Source organism: Sciurus vulgaris, assembly GCF_902686455.1.
Source record: "Sciurus vulgaris genome assembly, chromosome: 5".
NCBI classification, from domain to species: Eukaryota; Metazoa; Chordata; class Mammalia; order Rodentia; family Sciuridae; genus Sciurus; species Sciurus vulgaris.
In genome coordinates, this window is record NC_136465.1 from 96,217,875 (window position 1) to 96,233,867 (window position 15,993).

General features: G+C 36.3%; 1 protein-coding gene across 9 annotated transcripts in view; it reads left to right on the top strand.

Annotated features, from left to right (window-relative positions):
* CCDC91 (coiled-coil domain containing 91) overlaps positions 1 to 15,993 on the top strand; it is a 423,551-nt gene that overhangs the window by 124,322 nt on the left and 283,236 nt on the right. For 3 of the 9 annotated variants that reach the window (XM_079139392.1, XM_079139390.1, XM_079139393.1), the window contains exons 4-6: positions 13,477 to 13,566; positions 14,374 to 14,540; positions 15,637 to 15,840. In XM_079139392.1, the coding sequence (XP_078995518.1) occupies positions 13,477 to 13,566; positions 14,374 to 14,540; positions 15,637 to 15,840 (461 nt within the window). The remainder of the gene's footprint in view (positions 1 to 13,476; positions 13,567 to 14,373; positions 14,541 to 15,636; positions 15,841 to 15,993) is intronic. The other 6 variants (XM_079139396.1, XM_079139398.1, XM_079139397.1 and 3 more) reach the window with 3 other exon arrangements.

The window sequence follows — 15,993 nt, forward strand, 5'->3', positions numbered from 1 at the left end:
TCCCCTTTTAAGATCTGACAGGACACCCCATTTGGCCAGGGGATATCCATCACTGGGGCAAAGCAATTCTTGCTATAACATTATCCCATCAAACTAAATGCCTGGGGAGACTGTCAGAATAAACAACTGCACTCAGAAAAGAAAAAGACAGAAACTAATGCCAACCTGTGTTTTGTAGGCAGCCTCTCTGCAAAAGGATCTTCAAGGAAGCCTAAAGAAAAGGATGGAAAGGGCCTCCTCCATTGCATATCAATATGCTTAGAATAAGAAAAAGGCCCAAAAGGATCCTATGGGGTACAGTTGACAATGGGGAACTCACTTAAACTTGATCACATCATGGTAATGATAAGGCAGACAGGCCAGGCTCAATAATATCCTGTGCTCCAATTCCTTAAATGCAACTTGGGAGAAGTTTTTGTTTAGGCACAGTTTTTGTTGGAAGATTGTCCAACCTTTTCCTGGGATGAAATTTGTTGTATAAAATTAAGTGCACAGATAACATTTGTAAGGATTGTTTCAAAATATGAATTTAAGAAAGGGTCTGAAACTAAAAAAGATAAAAGAAAGTTTTAGGTATGGAAATATTTTAGTATGGAAAATTAAAAGGTAAAAAAATGTTTCTGGATTAGAAAGTATATTGTTTATTAAAATAATATTCTTGTACTAAGGTCCAAGAAGAAAGAGAGGACAACACTAAGGTTGTAAACAAATAGTGAATGTTTAAGTAAGTAGCAGAAGGTAAATCTCAAAACGTTTGCCAAGTTGGTGTTCTCCAAACTAAAATTGTATCAATAGTCCTCTTAAGATTTATATAGATATATCAAAATTGATTGGTATTTATTTATGCCATTCAATGTTTTATAAGTGATATATAAAATTTTGTGTTACTCTTGACATCGGGATGAAAACTTAAATGTATTAATGAGGCCCTAATTCGTTCAAGGTGAATGATTTGAAACATGAAAACATTCCACCACCACTTCTACAAAAGGGATGTTAAAAGCTCTGTTAGCCTTTCTGTTTGATTATGTTTCAGATGTAATGTTGTATTATATTAAATGATATTAGGAGACTCAGGAAATATACATGAGAACTTCATAGAATGATATTTTTAAAAAGGGGCAATGATCAGATTCATAAATAAAACAATTTTTAAGATTTGTCAAGAGGCCAGCCTCACCTGAATTAAGGCTCTACCTCTCGTCCTTCTTCATGTTAGGATGGCTCTGAAGTAGGTTAGAATTAAGCTTATTTAAAGTTATGTTCAAAGAAGGATTTTTGTTGTAAAGATTACTGTGATCTCAAAATAAATGTGATAAAATACATAAGTAATGGTTTAAGATTATGAATACCATTTTACTTGATTCATAGCTATTATACAAACTGAATATGTATTTGCTCTGTTAATTTAATTTTGTAGTTTCCTTGTAAACTTTATAACTGTTGCCTGTTAGTGTTTTCCAGAGGTACTGCTTTTTTTTTTAATTTTTTAATTTTTTAAAGTTTTTACAGACTGCATTTTGATTCATTAAACCCAAATGGAGTACATCATTTTGTTTCTGTGGTTGTGGAACTTATAGATTATGTAGAGGTACTGCTTTTAATAAAGCAACCTGAGTGAATTTGAGACCATAAGTCATCACCTGTAGGACAGATAGGATTTAATGCTGACTTACAGTACTAATACTTGTAATGTACAAAGCTGCTTCCCTACCCTTTCCATTGCATCACAACCTAGCTTGTCAGTCTGAAAGCTGCTCTCCTCGCCCTTTCTGGTGCAGCCATTTTCCCCACCTCCCAACTACTTGTCAGTCTGTGAACATGCTAGCTAGCTATTGGTTCATCAGTTAGCTTGCAAGTATCCTTTTCTGTTATTTGTCCTCTGTTAGCCGTAGGAATTCAACTGCTTAAGGGTAGCTATCCTGCCATCTTTTTCTCATGCTCTCTCTCTCCTACTCACTTGCTTTCTCTCGCCTCTTTGCTTTTCACACTCTTTCTTGCACGCGCCCTTTCTTTTCCTCTCATTTTCTCTCTTACCCTGCAGGGAGACACTCTGTTTGCTTAATAAACCCTCTTATGTGATTTCCCGTGTCCGGCGTGGTTTTCATGGGATTTCTTACAATACTGACTGCAATTAAATGAAAGGGGTAACTGTAAAATTATAGATATTGAAGTTATAACCTGTTACTCCTACTTTAAGACTGGTGAAAGTGGCCTTCTGTATGTTTAAAATCCCCCAATTGGATGTTAAAAACCAAAGTCAAGGAAGTAAAATGGCCAAGGAAAAAGTCGCCAACATTTTGGCTCGTACTCTGTAAGATCAGCCAGAATCCAGAAAATGACAGGACCATTCTGTGGGCCCTGCAATTCCAGTGAGTCACCTGATCAAGGAGATTGAGTGGTCCTCAGAAAACAGGAAGGCAACCAGTGTACATTCTGTACAGTGGAAGGTCATGGAGAGGAAAATGTCCCTGATGCTTCCTAGAGAAACCACATATGTTCAGCAGGACCCTAGCCCGTCTTGGCAGATGGTGCCATTGGTAGAGGAAAGCTAAAGGAGACAAGAGACTTCACATGGGTCCCCAAGAGTTATCTCTGGGGAATCTCGACTGACTTAAAAAAAAATATATATATATGTGTGTGTGTATTATATATATATTATTTTATTTTATTTATTTAGATGCAGGTACTGAGAATCAAACTCAGTACCTCATGGTTTTCAGAGACTGGCTGAAATACTAATTGCTTTTGTTCTAATTGTTTACAAAAAAAGAAATGCTTTGCTGTCTTGTTTATTGTGGTCTTAGTATGATTCCTGGCATATGTATGCCTCGTCCAGTCACCTGCAGCTGTGGACCTCTGGACTGCTCTGATACTGAATGCCCTTAACTATCCATGCCCCACCTAATAGAGAGCAAGGACTTTGGGTTACTTCCCCCAACTTCACCCTCTTTTAGGAGGAAACAGTTTGTAGATGTCATCATCCACTGTTTTCATGGAACTAGAATGTTGACAGTGGGGAAATGTAACAGTGGTCCACTTTATGCTCTGAATATAGCCCTTGCTGCTCTGCCACTGCAGCTTATTTTTAAAATGGACATGTTTCTTTCTCTCCCGTTCCTCTCTAATTTCAGGGAAATAGGATTACCTTTCTTCCCATTTTAGGCAGATTTATCTGTCCTTGAGTACACACCCATCATAGGAACAAAGTAATCCAGACTTTGGGGATGATGCCAGAAGATCTCAGAAATGACTGTCCTTCAAATTAACAAGTGAATTACAAAGCCAACAGAGAACACTTGGAATGTAGCCTTTGAATCACCTCTTTAAAAGGCCCCTGTTCCTTCTGATGGGCAGAATTACAGCCTCTAAAACAGGAGTCTCCCATGTTTCTTCTTTGTTAGCAAAGCAATAAAAGTCTTTCCCTTTTTCTAAATAAATAAACAAATAAATAAATGAAAAAGAAAAAAGAAAGAAAAAAGAGGTGTAAGTCATGTAATTGATGTATTTACTAAAAATATATATTTAAATGATACAGGGAGGCTTCTGAATAAATTTAAATATAGAAAAGTGTATATGCCAAAAATAAGACATAAACAGACAACTAAAAGAATGACAGCACGTTTTCTCCATAGTGTAATAGGGGTTCACTTGATGCTTTGAGTATATCCCTTGTCTCTTTGAAACTTACATGCTTTTTTTTCCTTTTCCAAACCTTCTTTTCCCTGACCTCCCTGATCTTCTTTTCCCTAAACTTCTTCTCCAGAGTCTTTTCCCTGACCTTCTCATTTCTGATCTTCTTTTCCCTGATCTTCTCCTTCCTGATCTCTCCTCCCTAATCTCATTTTCTTGGAATCACCTCTTTAAAAGCCCTCCTGTTTCTGCTGATGGGCAGAATCACAGCCTCTGGGACAGGAGTCCCCTGAGTTTCTCTTTTGCTAGCAATAAAACATTTTTCTTTTTCTGAAGACTTTGTTTTTCTTATTGGTTTGGTTTGAGGACAATGACTGAGCTTTGGGTTACAATAGTATTTACCATGAATAAAATATAGCCTCATGTACTAACTTCAGGTTGGTAATGGGTTTTCTTTTCTTTACCTTTGAAGATTTCCATCATTCTATCAATGCAAAATATTTTTAAACTTCAGATTGACATTGAGGTGATTAAAAGGAGCACTATTAAATAATGATGGTTTTTATCTTAGAAGATGAAATAAATGAAATATTGAAGGTTGTAGAATTACTATTAATGTTTCTAATTACAAAATTAAGTTATTTTGAGTTGCTTACAATTCTAAAACTTGATTGTGGATATAGAATATCATCTTTATTTTATTGTCATTTTTGCTTTTGGCTTTAAATTTATGTATGGCAATTTTTTGTTAGATGAAAATTAGTGTTTGTGAACTAAAAAAGATATATGTCTTTTAAGGGTAAAATGAACTCTTTCTTTTTAATGTTTATACTTTTTTTTTTTAAGGTACCAGGGATTGAGAAATTTTCTGATATTATTTCATTGAATAGGTTGTTCATTCCTTTGGCTTGTTTCTCTAGGCCTTCCTCAATCCCAATAATTCTTAAATTTGGCCTTTTCATGATATCCCATAGTTCTTGTAGATTCTGTTCATGATTTCTTACCATCTTCTCTGTTTGTTCAACTTTGTTTTCAAGGTTAAATATTTTGTCTTCAATGTCTGAGGTTCTGTCTTCCAGGTGTTCTATCCTATTGGATATGCTTTCTATGGAGTTCTTAATTTGGTTTATTGTTTCCTTCATGTCAAGGATTTCTGTTTGGTTTTTTTTCAATATCTCTAAGTCTTTATTGAAATGATCTTTTGCTTCCTGTATTTGCTCTTTTAACTGTCGATTGGTGCGATCAATCAATGCTTGCATTTGCTCTTTCATCTCATCATTCAGTGCGTGCATTTGCTCTTTCATCTCATCGTTTGCTTCTCTGATCATTTTAATTATGTACATTCTGAACTCCTTTTCTGTCATTTCTTCTGCCATGCTGTCACTGGGTTTTATTGATTTAACATCTAGATTTGTTTGCAGCATTTTCTTTCCTTGTTTTCTCATATTGTTCAGGTATCAGAGGACCGCTGAGATATTGCAGATTTCCTCTATTGACTTACAATGTCCCTGAAGATTTCTATATATATCCCCCCTTAGCCTTCAGTAGGCTGAAGTCTTGGAGGAAGTTGATAATGCGGTGCTCCACAAGGAAGCTGCCTCTCTAGGAGTGGTGGCCTTCAGGTGGGGTATAATCCCTGCTAGTGGGCAGAGGTGCCTCCACTTGTTGACCAGTGGTCATCCAAAGGGGACCTAGGCTGTGGGCTGAGGCAAGGCCTGTTTGGGCCTGAGTCTCTGGTTTTACCGTCCTTGTGGGGAAACCTCACCCAGCAGGGAAGACTCACCTGGTGGGGAGGTCTCGCTGGTCTGTTCCCTACTAGAGGTTCCCCTCAATTTACAGCTACCGCCTGGGCTGGGCTGCCTTCCTCTGCCAAGTTCCCAGGGGCCCGGCCCTACCTCCTGGGCCTGGGAGCCTCACCCTTTGCAGATGACTCTCCTTAGGCTGCCCTTCCTCAGAGAATCTGCCCGCAGGCCTGGAACCCTCGCTCCGCCCTAAGGCTGTCTCTGTGCGGCTCTTCCACCAAGAAGCCTCCCAGATCCTGGGACCCTGCTCTGCACCCAATCGCCTGGCTATGCGGCCCCTCCTCTGAGCAGCCACCTGGGGCCCTGTACAATCGCTCTGAATCCCAGAGACCCGCCACACGCCTCTTCCTCCAGACAGCCGCCCAGTATTCCGGTGCGGTCACTAGGAGTCCAAGAAACTCACTGCGTGCCTCCACCTCCACCAACTACCTGTAGCCCTGGGCAATCAATCACTCCGAGTCGAAGTGACCCTCCCCGTTCCTCCTCCTTCTCCAGATAACCCCCGGGGTGTTCAGGAGCGGTCGATCTGAGTGGCTCTGAGTCCACGTGACCCGCAGCACGGGTCCTCTGGGCAACCGCCCGGAGCTCTGGTGCGGCCACTCAAGACCAAGCGTCCCACCACGCTTCTCCTTCAGGCAGCCCCCCTGTGTTCAGGAGCTGTCACTTTAAGTCCAAACAACTCACCACTCGCCTTCTCCTCTGAGCAGCCGCCTGAAGCGCTAATGCAGTCACTGCGAGTCCAAAGGACCCGCTGCGCTCCTCCTCCTCCTCCTCCTACTCCTCCGGGCAGGCCCCGGGGTTCAGAAGTGGTCTGAGTCCAAACAGCTCGCCACACAGCCCCTTCTCTGGCAACCGCCTGTAGTTCTGGTGTAGTCACCCCGAATCCAAGCGGCCACGCTCCTCTTCCTCCTCCTCGTCCTCAGGGCAGGCCCCGGGGTTCAGAAGCGTCGTTCTGAGTCCAAACAGCTCGCCGCGCGGCTTCTCCTCTGGCAACCGCCTGTAGCTCTGGTGCAGTCACTCCGAATCCAAGTGGCCACGTTCCTCCTCCTCCTCCTCAGGGCAGGCCCCAGTGTCCTGAGTCCACACAGCTCTCCTCGCCACTCCTCCCCTGGGCAGCCGCCGGAGCCCCAGTGGTTGCTCCGAGTCCCAGCGCTGTGCCGAGCGGCCTCCTTTACGGCACTCCCAGCTGTCCGCGTTCACTGCTCCAGCGGGGGGAGGGGCGTCTCGCCGGCAGTTCTACTTCACAAGTTCCCTGCGTTCCGGGACCACCGTCCCATCCGGGATGCCTCCCCAGGGGGTGAGAGTCACCCGGCTGCTTTGAGTTGGTCCCAAGCGTCTCAATATCTCCTCTTTTGAATCCTGAGTCCTGGAGCAACATGAAATGCAGACACCCTCTAGGCCGCCATCTTGAAAACCCCGGTACCAGGGATTGAACTCAGGAGCACATGACCACTGAGCCACATTCCCAGCCTTATTTTGTATTTTATTCAGCACCTCACTTTTGCTGAGGCTGGCTTGGAACTCAAGGTCCTCCTGCCTCAGCCTCCCAAGCTGGAATTTACAGGCTCAGCACCATGCCTGGCATGGTATTTACACTTTTGAGGCATGTTTTGATCTCTGTTTTCTAGATTCAATTAGACTACGTTTTATTGTTTTAAGTATTCTTTTCAAAATGCGATGACTATTGTGAATAAATTTAGATATCTAGTATTTTAGGTTTATATAACCAACAGTCTACTTACTTTTTCCACTTGGATGTCTATTAGACATTCAGAATCAACATATTCTTCCCTAAGGCCATGGTTGTTATTGGATTAATTTTCTAGTTTTCTTCTCCTGGAAACATGATAAAGTAGAATGTCATCTTTGTTACCAGACAGCAGTGTTCTGGATAAAAATAACCCTTATAAATAATCATGCCTATAATAATGTATAATAATGTGCCTGTAATCCTGATGAGGCTGCTTAAGTAGGATTCGAAGTTTAAGGCCATCCTGGGAAACTTGGTGAGATCCTGTCTCAAAATAAAAAGGGTGGAGGATGTGACTCATTGGAAGAGTATTTACCCAGCATATGCAAGGACCTGGGTTCAATCCCCAGTACCTCAAGGAAAAATAAAACATTCTTTCTTGTCTAGGAGCTCTGTCAATGAAGTATGCATACCTGCTTCAAAGCTAGGAAACTTTCCTGTGTATTGGTACTTGTAACCAAGTGTGTCTTTTATAGAGATATCATTGTAGTGGTGTCTATGAAGTTGTTTCAATAGATAGTGGCTCTCATGAGGCGTATGCCTGGCTTCTAAGCCAAGGTGGGCCTCACACTCACCTGAGTAGAGCCTGTCTAGGTTGCACACAAACTGGGGTTTGCATTGAGGGCAGAGACTAACCTTTTAATTGCTGAAACTTTTCTTTTGAAAGAGAAACTTTTGACTTTACCTATATGCTGTGTTTCTAGCCTATACTTTCTAAGTGAATCTGATGCTCCTCATGGTCTGGGATAGTTTTAAGAGACCAAGTGTCTCATTGAAATAACATGGCAAAGTCCACATCTGAACAACAGCTTCTTTGCCCTTTTTCCATCAGCAACTTTTCCCATTTTAATCATTGGTCATTTCCTCCTTCCATTCACTTAGGCAAAATCTTGGAATCATTCTTGATTATTCTGTATCTCATCCTATATCCAATTCATCAGGAAATTTTGTTACAAATCATTTCAAAACCTCTAGTCTTACTCTCCTTGTTTGAGTCACCATTGTCTCTTGACTAATTATTGAAAAAGCATACTTTAGCATTTCCTTTTTCTCTTGTTCACAATTGTTCTCAGCACACTTCCCATGGTGTTGCCTATGATCTGATATTTAGTAATGATCTGATATTTAGTAATGATCTAATATTTAGATAATTTCTGCTCAGAATTCTAAATTGGTTAACAATTTACCCCCATTTTATTTTTTATTTTTTTGTGACCCAGATTAATTTCTGAGACAGACATTTCTCCCAAATCTTTATTTTCCTTATTCTGTTATTTATAGTTTATTTTTAAAGGATTATTTATTTTGCCCTCAGCCACTTTTCCTCAGTTGCCTTTCTAGGTCAGCTTTCTGCCAATTGTAATCTGCCATATCAAGAAAAAGATGTAAGAAATGGACAAATAATTCACATTTACCATTATTTATTTTTTCAAAGTTTAATATTTGCTTGCTTTCTCTTTATTCTTTTTCCTCTTCCTTTTTCTTCCTTCCCTTCTCTTTCTTCTCCTCAATATTTATTTATTCTTTTGTTTCTAAATGGAGAGCATATAGTCAAAATACTAAGTCCGAAAACCCAAGAAAGCCAAAACCTGGATTACTTCCCCCACATTTACAATGTAATTAGGTTATTCATATGCAATAGGATTTAATTCATTTTTTGCTCTTTATATTCCATTTTAGGATTTAATCCCCTCTATTTCCTGATTGATTTTATTTGCTTATTTCAACTATGTGCAACATTAACATGGTTCTAAAAGTCCAGAACTGTACTAAAACCTATGCTCAGAGATCTCCTGCCTTTCATTTCTTCTTTCTGCCTCATTCTCATCTATCCTTTATTTGTCCTATTAGTTTTGACTGTATCATAAAAAATAGATACATGTTTCTTTGTTTTTTCACATTTTTAAGGACCATTTGAATATTTTCTTTTTGGGAAGTTTTTTTTTTTTTTTAAACATTTTGTCTATTATTTACAGGTTTATTACTTTTTTAATCCCTTTGATCTTTCATTCAAGTTTTAAATGTTTTTTAGATATTAGGAATATTGACCCTTATCTGTAATATGTTGCACATACCCTTTTTTTCCCCCTAAAACTGTCAGCTTTTTGTTGGTTTTTTAGAGATAATTTTTGACAGACAAAAAGTTTCTATGTATTCATAATAGTCAAATTATTCAGCCTTTTAATGTGTTTGAAATCTAGCCATAATTAGCCTTTCTTACACTTTAGGTAAAGAACCTAACCAGGTTTTCATCTAGCATTTACAGAGCGTCATTTAAAAAACATTTATCGGGTTGGGGAGATAGCTCAGTTGGTAGAGTGCTTGCCTCGCAAGCACTAAGGCCCTGGGTTCAATCCCCAGCACTGCAAAAACATTTATCTTTGATCCTAATTGGAGTTTATATTTGTGTGTGGTGTGAAATATGTCTAACTTTATCCTATTCTAAATGGCTCATCAGTTCTACTTGTACTGTCTGTTAAAAAGTCCATTTTTGCTTCATTGATTTGAAAAATACCACTTTCATTATACACTTCCTTCACTCATATTTGAGTCTTTCAAAAAATTTTATGATTTGTTCTTCTGGTCTGTTTATTGCTTCATCAAGTAATACATTGTTTTATGTATAGAAGTTTTAGAGTATGTTTTAATATAACTTAATATGGCCTATCTTAATAAGAATAGTATTATATTTTAATATGGTTTATTTAGTGTATTTTAACAAGAGGGGATAGTATTCCCTTTATTGGTTTTCTTTTTTGAAGTTTTCCTATTTTTACAGGTTTACTTTTTTTCATGTGACATTTAATGTACACTTGTTCAATTTCAATTTTAAAAAGCTTATTGATATTGTGTTGGGATTGTATTGAGCCTATAAGTTAACGAAGGGAGCACCATCATCTTTATGATGTTTACTTGTCCCATATAATTGCAAGGGGTCTTATTTGTTGCAATGAAAAAGTGTTTTCTCTATCATTATATTCTACAAATGGTTATTTTTTTTTACATGCTCAATAGCATGTATATGTTTGTTAAGTGTATACAGTGCTATTTTGCAGAATGCTTTTATTGTTTGAATTATTTTGCTGTGGAGTCCTGTGGTAGGAATCTGAGATTATTATATTTATACTGTTATTTCATTTATCTTTTCAATTGGATATGTTCATGCCTTTAGTGTAATGCAAACTACTATGGAGAGAGTAGACATTCTTACTTATTTCTTAATTAGAAGAAAAGCCTTTAAGTTTTCTCTGTTAGTTAAAATGATGAATTTAGGACCAAAGTTGATATGTTTTATGATGTTAGGAAAGTATCCAGAAATTCCTACTTAGGAAAGTAGGAATTTTCTTCAGTTAGGTATTTGGTTTTATCTAAAGCATTTTCAGAGTTTTTGAAGAAAAATCATATCCTTTTTGTCTTTAAGTTCATTACTGTGGAATATTACATTAATGAATCTCTAATAGTGATTGCATTCCTGGAATAAATCCTACTTGTTCATTGCATATAGATTTCTCAACATATTATTGGATTCTGTGTGTTAATATTTTATTTAAAACTTTTACTTCATTATTTACTTGTGATATTTTAATCTAAGATTCTGTCCTATCTCTAGCAGGTTTAGCTATCAAAGTTATATTAATGAAATTTTCCTTCATTTTAATGTCAGAATATTGGCATTATCTAGATTAAAATATATTTCCTTAGTGTATAAAGGAGTCAAGTTTTGTTGTTGTGGTGGTTGTTATTTGTTTTTGGGATTTATTTTTGGGATTAAACCCAGGGGGGCTTAACCACTAAGCCACATCCCCAACCCTTTTTTGTATTTTTATTTAGAGACAGGGTTTTGCTAAGGACCTCACTAAGTTGCTGAGGCTGACTTTGAACTTGTGATCCTCCTGGCTCAGCTTCCTGAGCTGCTGAGATTACAGGAGTGTGCCACCATATCCAAGAGTCAAGATTTTTAAAAAATTTCTTCTGTTTTGGCAACTGTGTTCTCTTTGTCATTTAATTTTGTGTATTTGTACTTTACCACCCTATTACTGTTGATTAAATGAGTTATGATTTTGCTTTTTAAATTCAGGGTTTTTGAATTATATGTACTCTTTTATTAATCTACATCATTGTGTTGTCCTTAATTTTTTCTTGTTCTGCTTTTTAAGTTTTCTTTCTTTTTTAATTTTAACTGGGGATTTTATTCATTGATTTTTATTGATATGTTCAAGAATATAGATTTATTTTTCCAATTACTGCTTTAAATCTAATAGAGCTGATATGTAAGGTTTCACTTTTTTCTTTTTTTTAAAGAATTCTGTATATCCTTAACAAAATCGTCAAGCTAGGGTAATGTTATGATCAGATAGGTAATAGGGTATACAAAATGATCCCTGAAAAACTTGTTTGGAATATTACCAAGTGATAACTTCAGTGACAGCTTCAGTTTACTGTTATACTTACCTGTCACTGAGCTGGATTATTTATATACATTATCTCACTTATGCTATATAGCATGGTTTTTAGGCACATATTATTTTCTCATTTTCAGAAGAGGAAACTAACTTATAGGGGTTTATATAATTTGCCTAGGGCTGCTTAACAGTTAAGCAGGCATTTCAAATTGGAATGCACTTCTGATTCCACTGCCACAGCTTATATTTAGGCAGTAATATTATGAGATCATAGAGGTATTAAACAGTATGACATAATCAGGGAATTTTAGTAGCACAGTGTGACTGGAGTAAAGTTAGCACTTACAGTGGTTTCATTCTGGCTTTGGCAAATTCGTTGTTCATTGAGGTACTATTATCTGAGTAGGAAAACATGAGGCAAACCTAATTTAGATAAAATGTTAGTTAAGTTTAATGTACCTGTTGAACATCCAAATGGATTTGTCTGGTAATAAGGTGAGTACATGGATCTGGAGATGTGAAGAGTTATTTGTGGATAGAGATGTGGATAGTTGCCTTTAGTCTTTAGTTGATAGTTTAATAATGGGTTTTGAAAGTTGTAAACCAAAATACTGTGTACAGTGAGATCAAAAGTCTAGGAAAATGAAATTTGTTTAAATGTAGAAAGAACCTGAAAAGGAAACAAAGAAAAATTAGTCAAGATGTTAGGAGAGAATCTAGGAGAAAATGGGAGGCATTTCAAGAAAAATGGAAGGCCACTTGTATGTGTTCTTGAGAACTAAGGATTTCGTTAAGAACAGAAGTGTTCATTTGATTTAATAGTAGCTGAAAGGACATGTAGTATCTCTACTAACAGGGCCAGTGGGGTGATGATAGGATTAAGGAAGAAGAAAATGGAGATAGGTGTTATAAATTGTTCAGAAAATTTTTTTATAAAGGAAAAGGTGACAGCTTTTGTGAGGTTTAGGATTCCTACTTTGCTTCCTCAACCTCCCCCTTAGTCCTTATTTTGCTTTTCTTTACCTTCTCCTTTCTCCCACCTTTCATGTATTCTAATTGCTTCCCTTCTATTCCTGATGTGATACATCAAATCATGTTAAAGGATGAGAATTTAACTTGAGACAGTATTGGTCTTGTTTTAAAATATGGTTATAAATATGAATGACATATAGAGAAGTTCAAATATTCGGGCATTAGAATGATACTTTCAGGAGAGTCTTGAATACAGGGTCATAGCACAGTATCCTTTCTGACCTTAAATAAACACTCTTGTCCAATAATTTTTTATAATAACCTTTAAAATAGTAATGAAAGTAATAGCAACATTGTGCTAAATGCTTTACATATTTTAGCCAATTTAAAGCTTCATCAGCATCCCTGTGACCATCTTATTGATGAAGAACCTGAAGCACAGGTAACTTAGGTAATTTGCCCGTTGTTCTATACCTGGTATGGCAGTGTGGTTCCAGAATCTATACTCTTCACCATAATGCTATAGTTCTTCTTACTATATATGTTACTTTTCATAACCTTTAAAAGCTTATTAGTAATGTTTTTGTTATAATTATAATTCACAACTAGAAGTTGGAATATTTTTAGAGAACTATTTCTTACCAAATATAGTAAATATTAGAAAAATAAAATTCTGAAGACTATTTACCAAGTACAAACATGATTCAAAGTTTTAGCTTTTTATATTTGAGTAAAAGTAAATCAAAATGCTTGTTTGTGAAGCTAGAATCAGTTATCTGGTATGGCACATAGTATCTCAAAAATAATATTGCTATATAATAAAATATATATAAAATAAATAATAGAGTACCAATCAGAAGTCAATATATTCTTTAGTTTATTAATACCTAATGGCCATATAAATGTCTTTCTTCAGGGAAAAATGCAATTTCCATTGTGAGCTGCCTTCCAGAATTTATGGTAGAACCTTCACTGACATTGCTACTGATGCCAATGTGGAATAAAGGTCTTTATAATTTAGAAAATCAAATGTATAAAACAGTTACTTTTCTTAATTATTTTTTTAAAATAAAGTCATATATGTATAATCTGTTGATTTTTGCCCTTTACATTTTTGTCTTTTTTATTCATGGCAATAGGCTTTGCTTTTATGACCTTTTTATTTGAATCCTAATTACAATATAGTGATCGTTTGTTGTGAAACTAATTGTAAAATTGTATTTCAACATTTTTCTGTAGAAATAATCCAACAAACTGTAATTGATTTTAACATGAAAAATTTTTTGCTTATTACAAAAGAAGATCTTAATATGGAGACAGTTGGACTCCTTGTTTCACAGTAATTGTTCTTTCTCTTTACATATTATACAGCAATTAGTTGATTGACTTCCTACTGTTCATAAGATCATTGAGTACTTGAGTGCATCTGTTTTGCTCACTGCTGTTTCCCAATGCCTAGTGCATGTATACCTTCCAGTGCTTTTTTCTCCCTAAATAAATGAACTTTTCTGAACTAAAAGAATGACTATATATAAATACAATGTGTGTGTGTGTGTTTCCCCTTTCGTTCGACATACATGTGTTAAGGAAGTGTTCTAGTGTTCAAGCACTAAAACCTTATATATCTGAATCTTACATGAAAATATCATGGAAATATCTGATAAACTGAAGAATAGTCATAAAATCCTGATTTTCAATGTCATTGCTTTAATTCCCTCACCCTTTTCCATTTCTGTCTACTCTCTTCCCTTTAGCCTGTCCTCCTTTTTTTTCCTCTTTAATAATCCTATTCTTTGTTGTTGTTGTTCTTTAGTATCTGGAGTCCATCTTTCACCAGCCTCTCCTGAGATTGTTTTGGACCATGATCACTCATCTCCTTCAGTTGGCTGCCTCTCTTCTGATGCCATCATTTCATCACCTGAGAACCTACATGTAGACAACACTGTTGTGAATCAGACTGTTCCTAAAGCACAGGTAAAGGCAAGTATATTTTAACAGGAAATTTTTATACCTAAAAAGTACATAGTGGTTTATTTGATTTTTTTGTGATTCATTTTTTAACTAAATTTTCTAAAAGAAGTATTTCGCAATAGATATTCTAACTTTGAGGCTGATACCTAGAGTTCAAAAAACAGGGTAATTATGATTGTTTTGTGGCACAATTGAAAAGCATTTGGGTAGCCTTAGTTACTGAAACATGTATTATTTCAATTATTCAAGTTGAAGTAGCTTTGTATGTCAAATCTTTAACTTCAAAAGGGGTAAATAATTACAAAAAAGAATAATTATTTCTATTTTCAGAGAATTTTAACATGTTTTCAGGCATTAGAACATCTGTATCAATTTTAGGATATAAATCAAAGAGCAGTGATAGTCCATCCACTCAGATATATATTGAACCAAACCTGCCATATACTGGAATTAGATTTCCATAGTTAGATTTCTGAAGTGTAATACACAATTTTAAGTAACTTGTTAATTTTGCTAGTAAGTGCTGATCAAATAGAGATCCTTAGGGCTGGGGTTGTGGCTCATGGGTAGAGCGCTCGCCCCACATGTGTGGGGCTCTGAGTTTGATCCTCAGTGCCACATAAAAATAAAATAAAGGTATTATGTCCACCTACAACTAAAACAAAATATTTTTAAAAAAGCAAATAGAGATCACTGATAAATTTCAAATTCTGATTTACAATTTAAAATGCAAACAAATTCTAGGTGTATAAAATTAAGAGCTGGTATCAGATGTATCAATATTTAAAAAAATACATTTTCAAATGTAAGAAAAAGCATTAAGATTTTTTAATGCATTTCTAGTAAAATAATAAGTACCTTAGGCTTTGAAGTTAATAGGAAATTTCAATTCTTACTGCCAAGATCAGGTTGTTGTAACAGTGTGAGGCGTTCTGTTGTTTTACTTGAAGTGGGAAGTCATTTTGGAAATTTTGCTTCAACTTAATTTACATATGTGGTTTCTGTTGCTCTTTGGACCTTTTAATTATTTTAAGTAGTGTGAACTTTCTTTTTCTCTTGTGTATGTGTGTCTGTGTCTGTGTGTAATGTGTGTAATGTGATTTAGATTCAGCAGTCAACACACACTCATCTGGATATCCCACTTTTTCCACTGGGCTTAACTGATGAGGCAAGTAATGGAACAATTGCTACTGTGGATGAGTCTGAAGATTCTGGAACCCATGTATCAAACATACAGCTTCAGCAAAAAATTTCAAACCTGGAGATTAAACTTAAAGCCTCTGAAGAAGAAAAACTGAGAATTAAAAAGGTAATTTATACTTGCTTAAGAAATAAAAGTTGAATTGTGTGATTGAAAGTTTGATGTAATCCAAAATTGTGATTAAAAACTTATCAGAGGAAGAAGATATTGTCTTCTCTTGGTTGTTGGTTTAAATCAGTCATATCAGCCTATCAAGTGGAA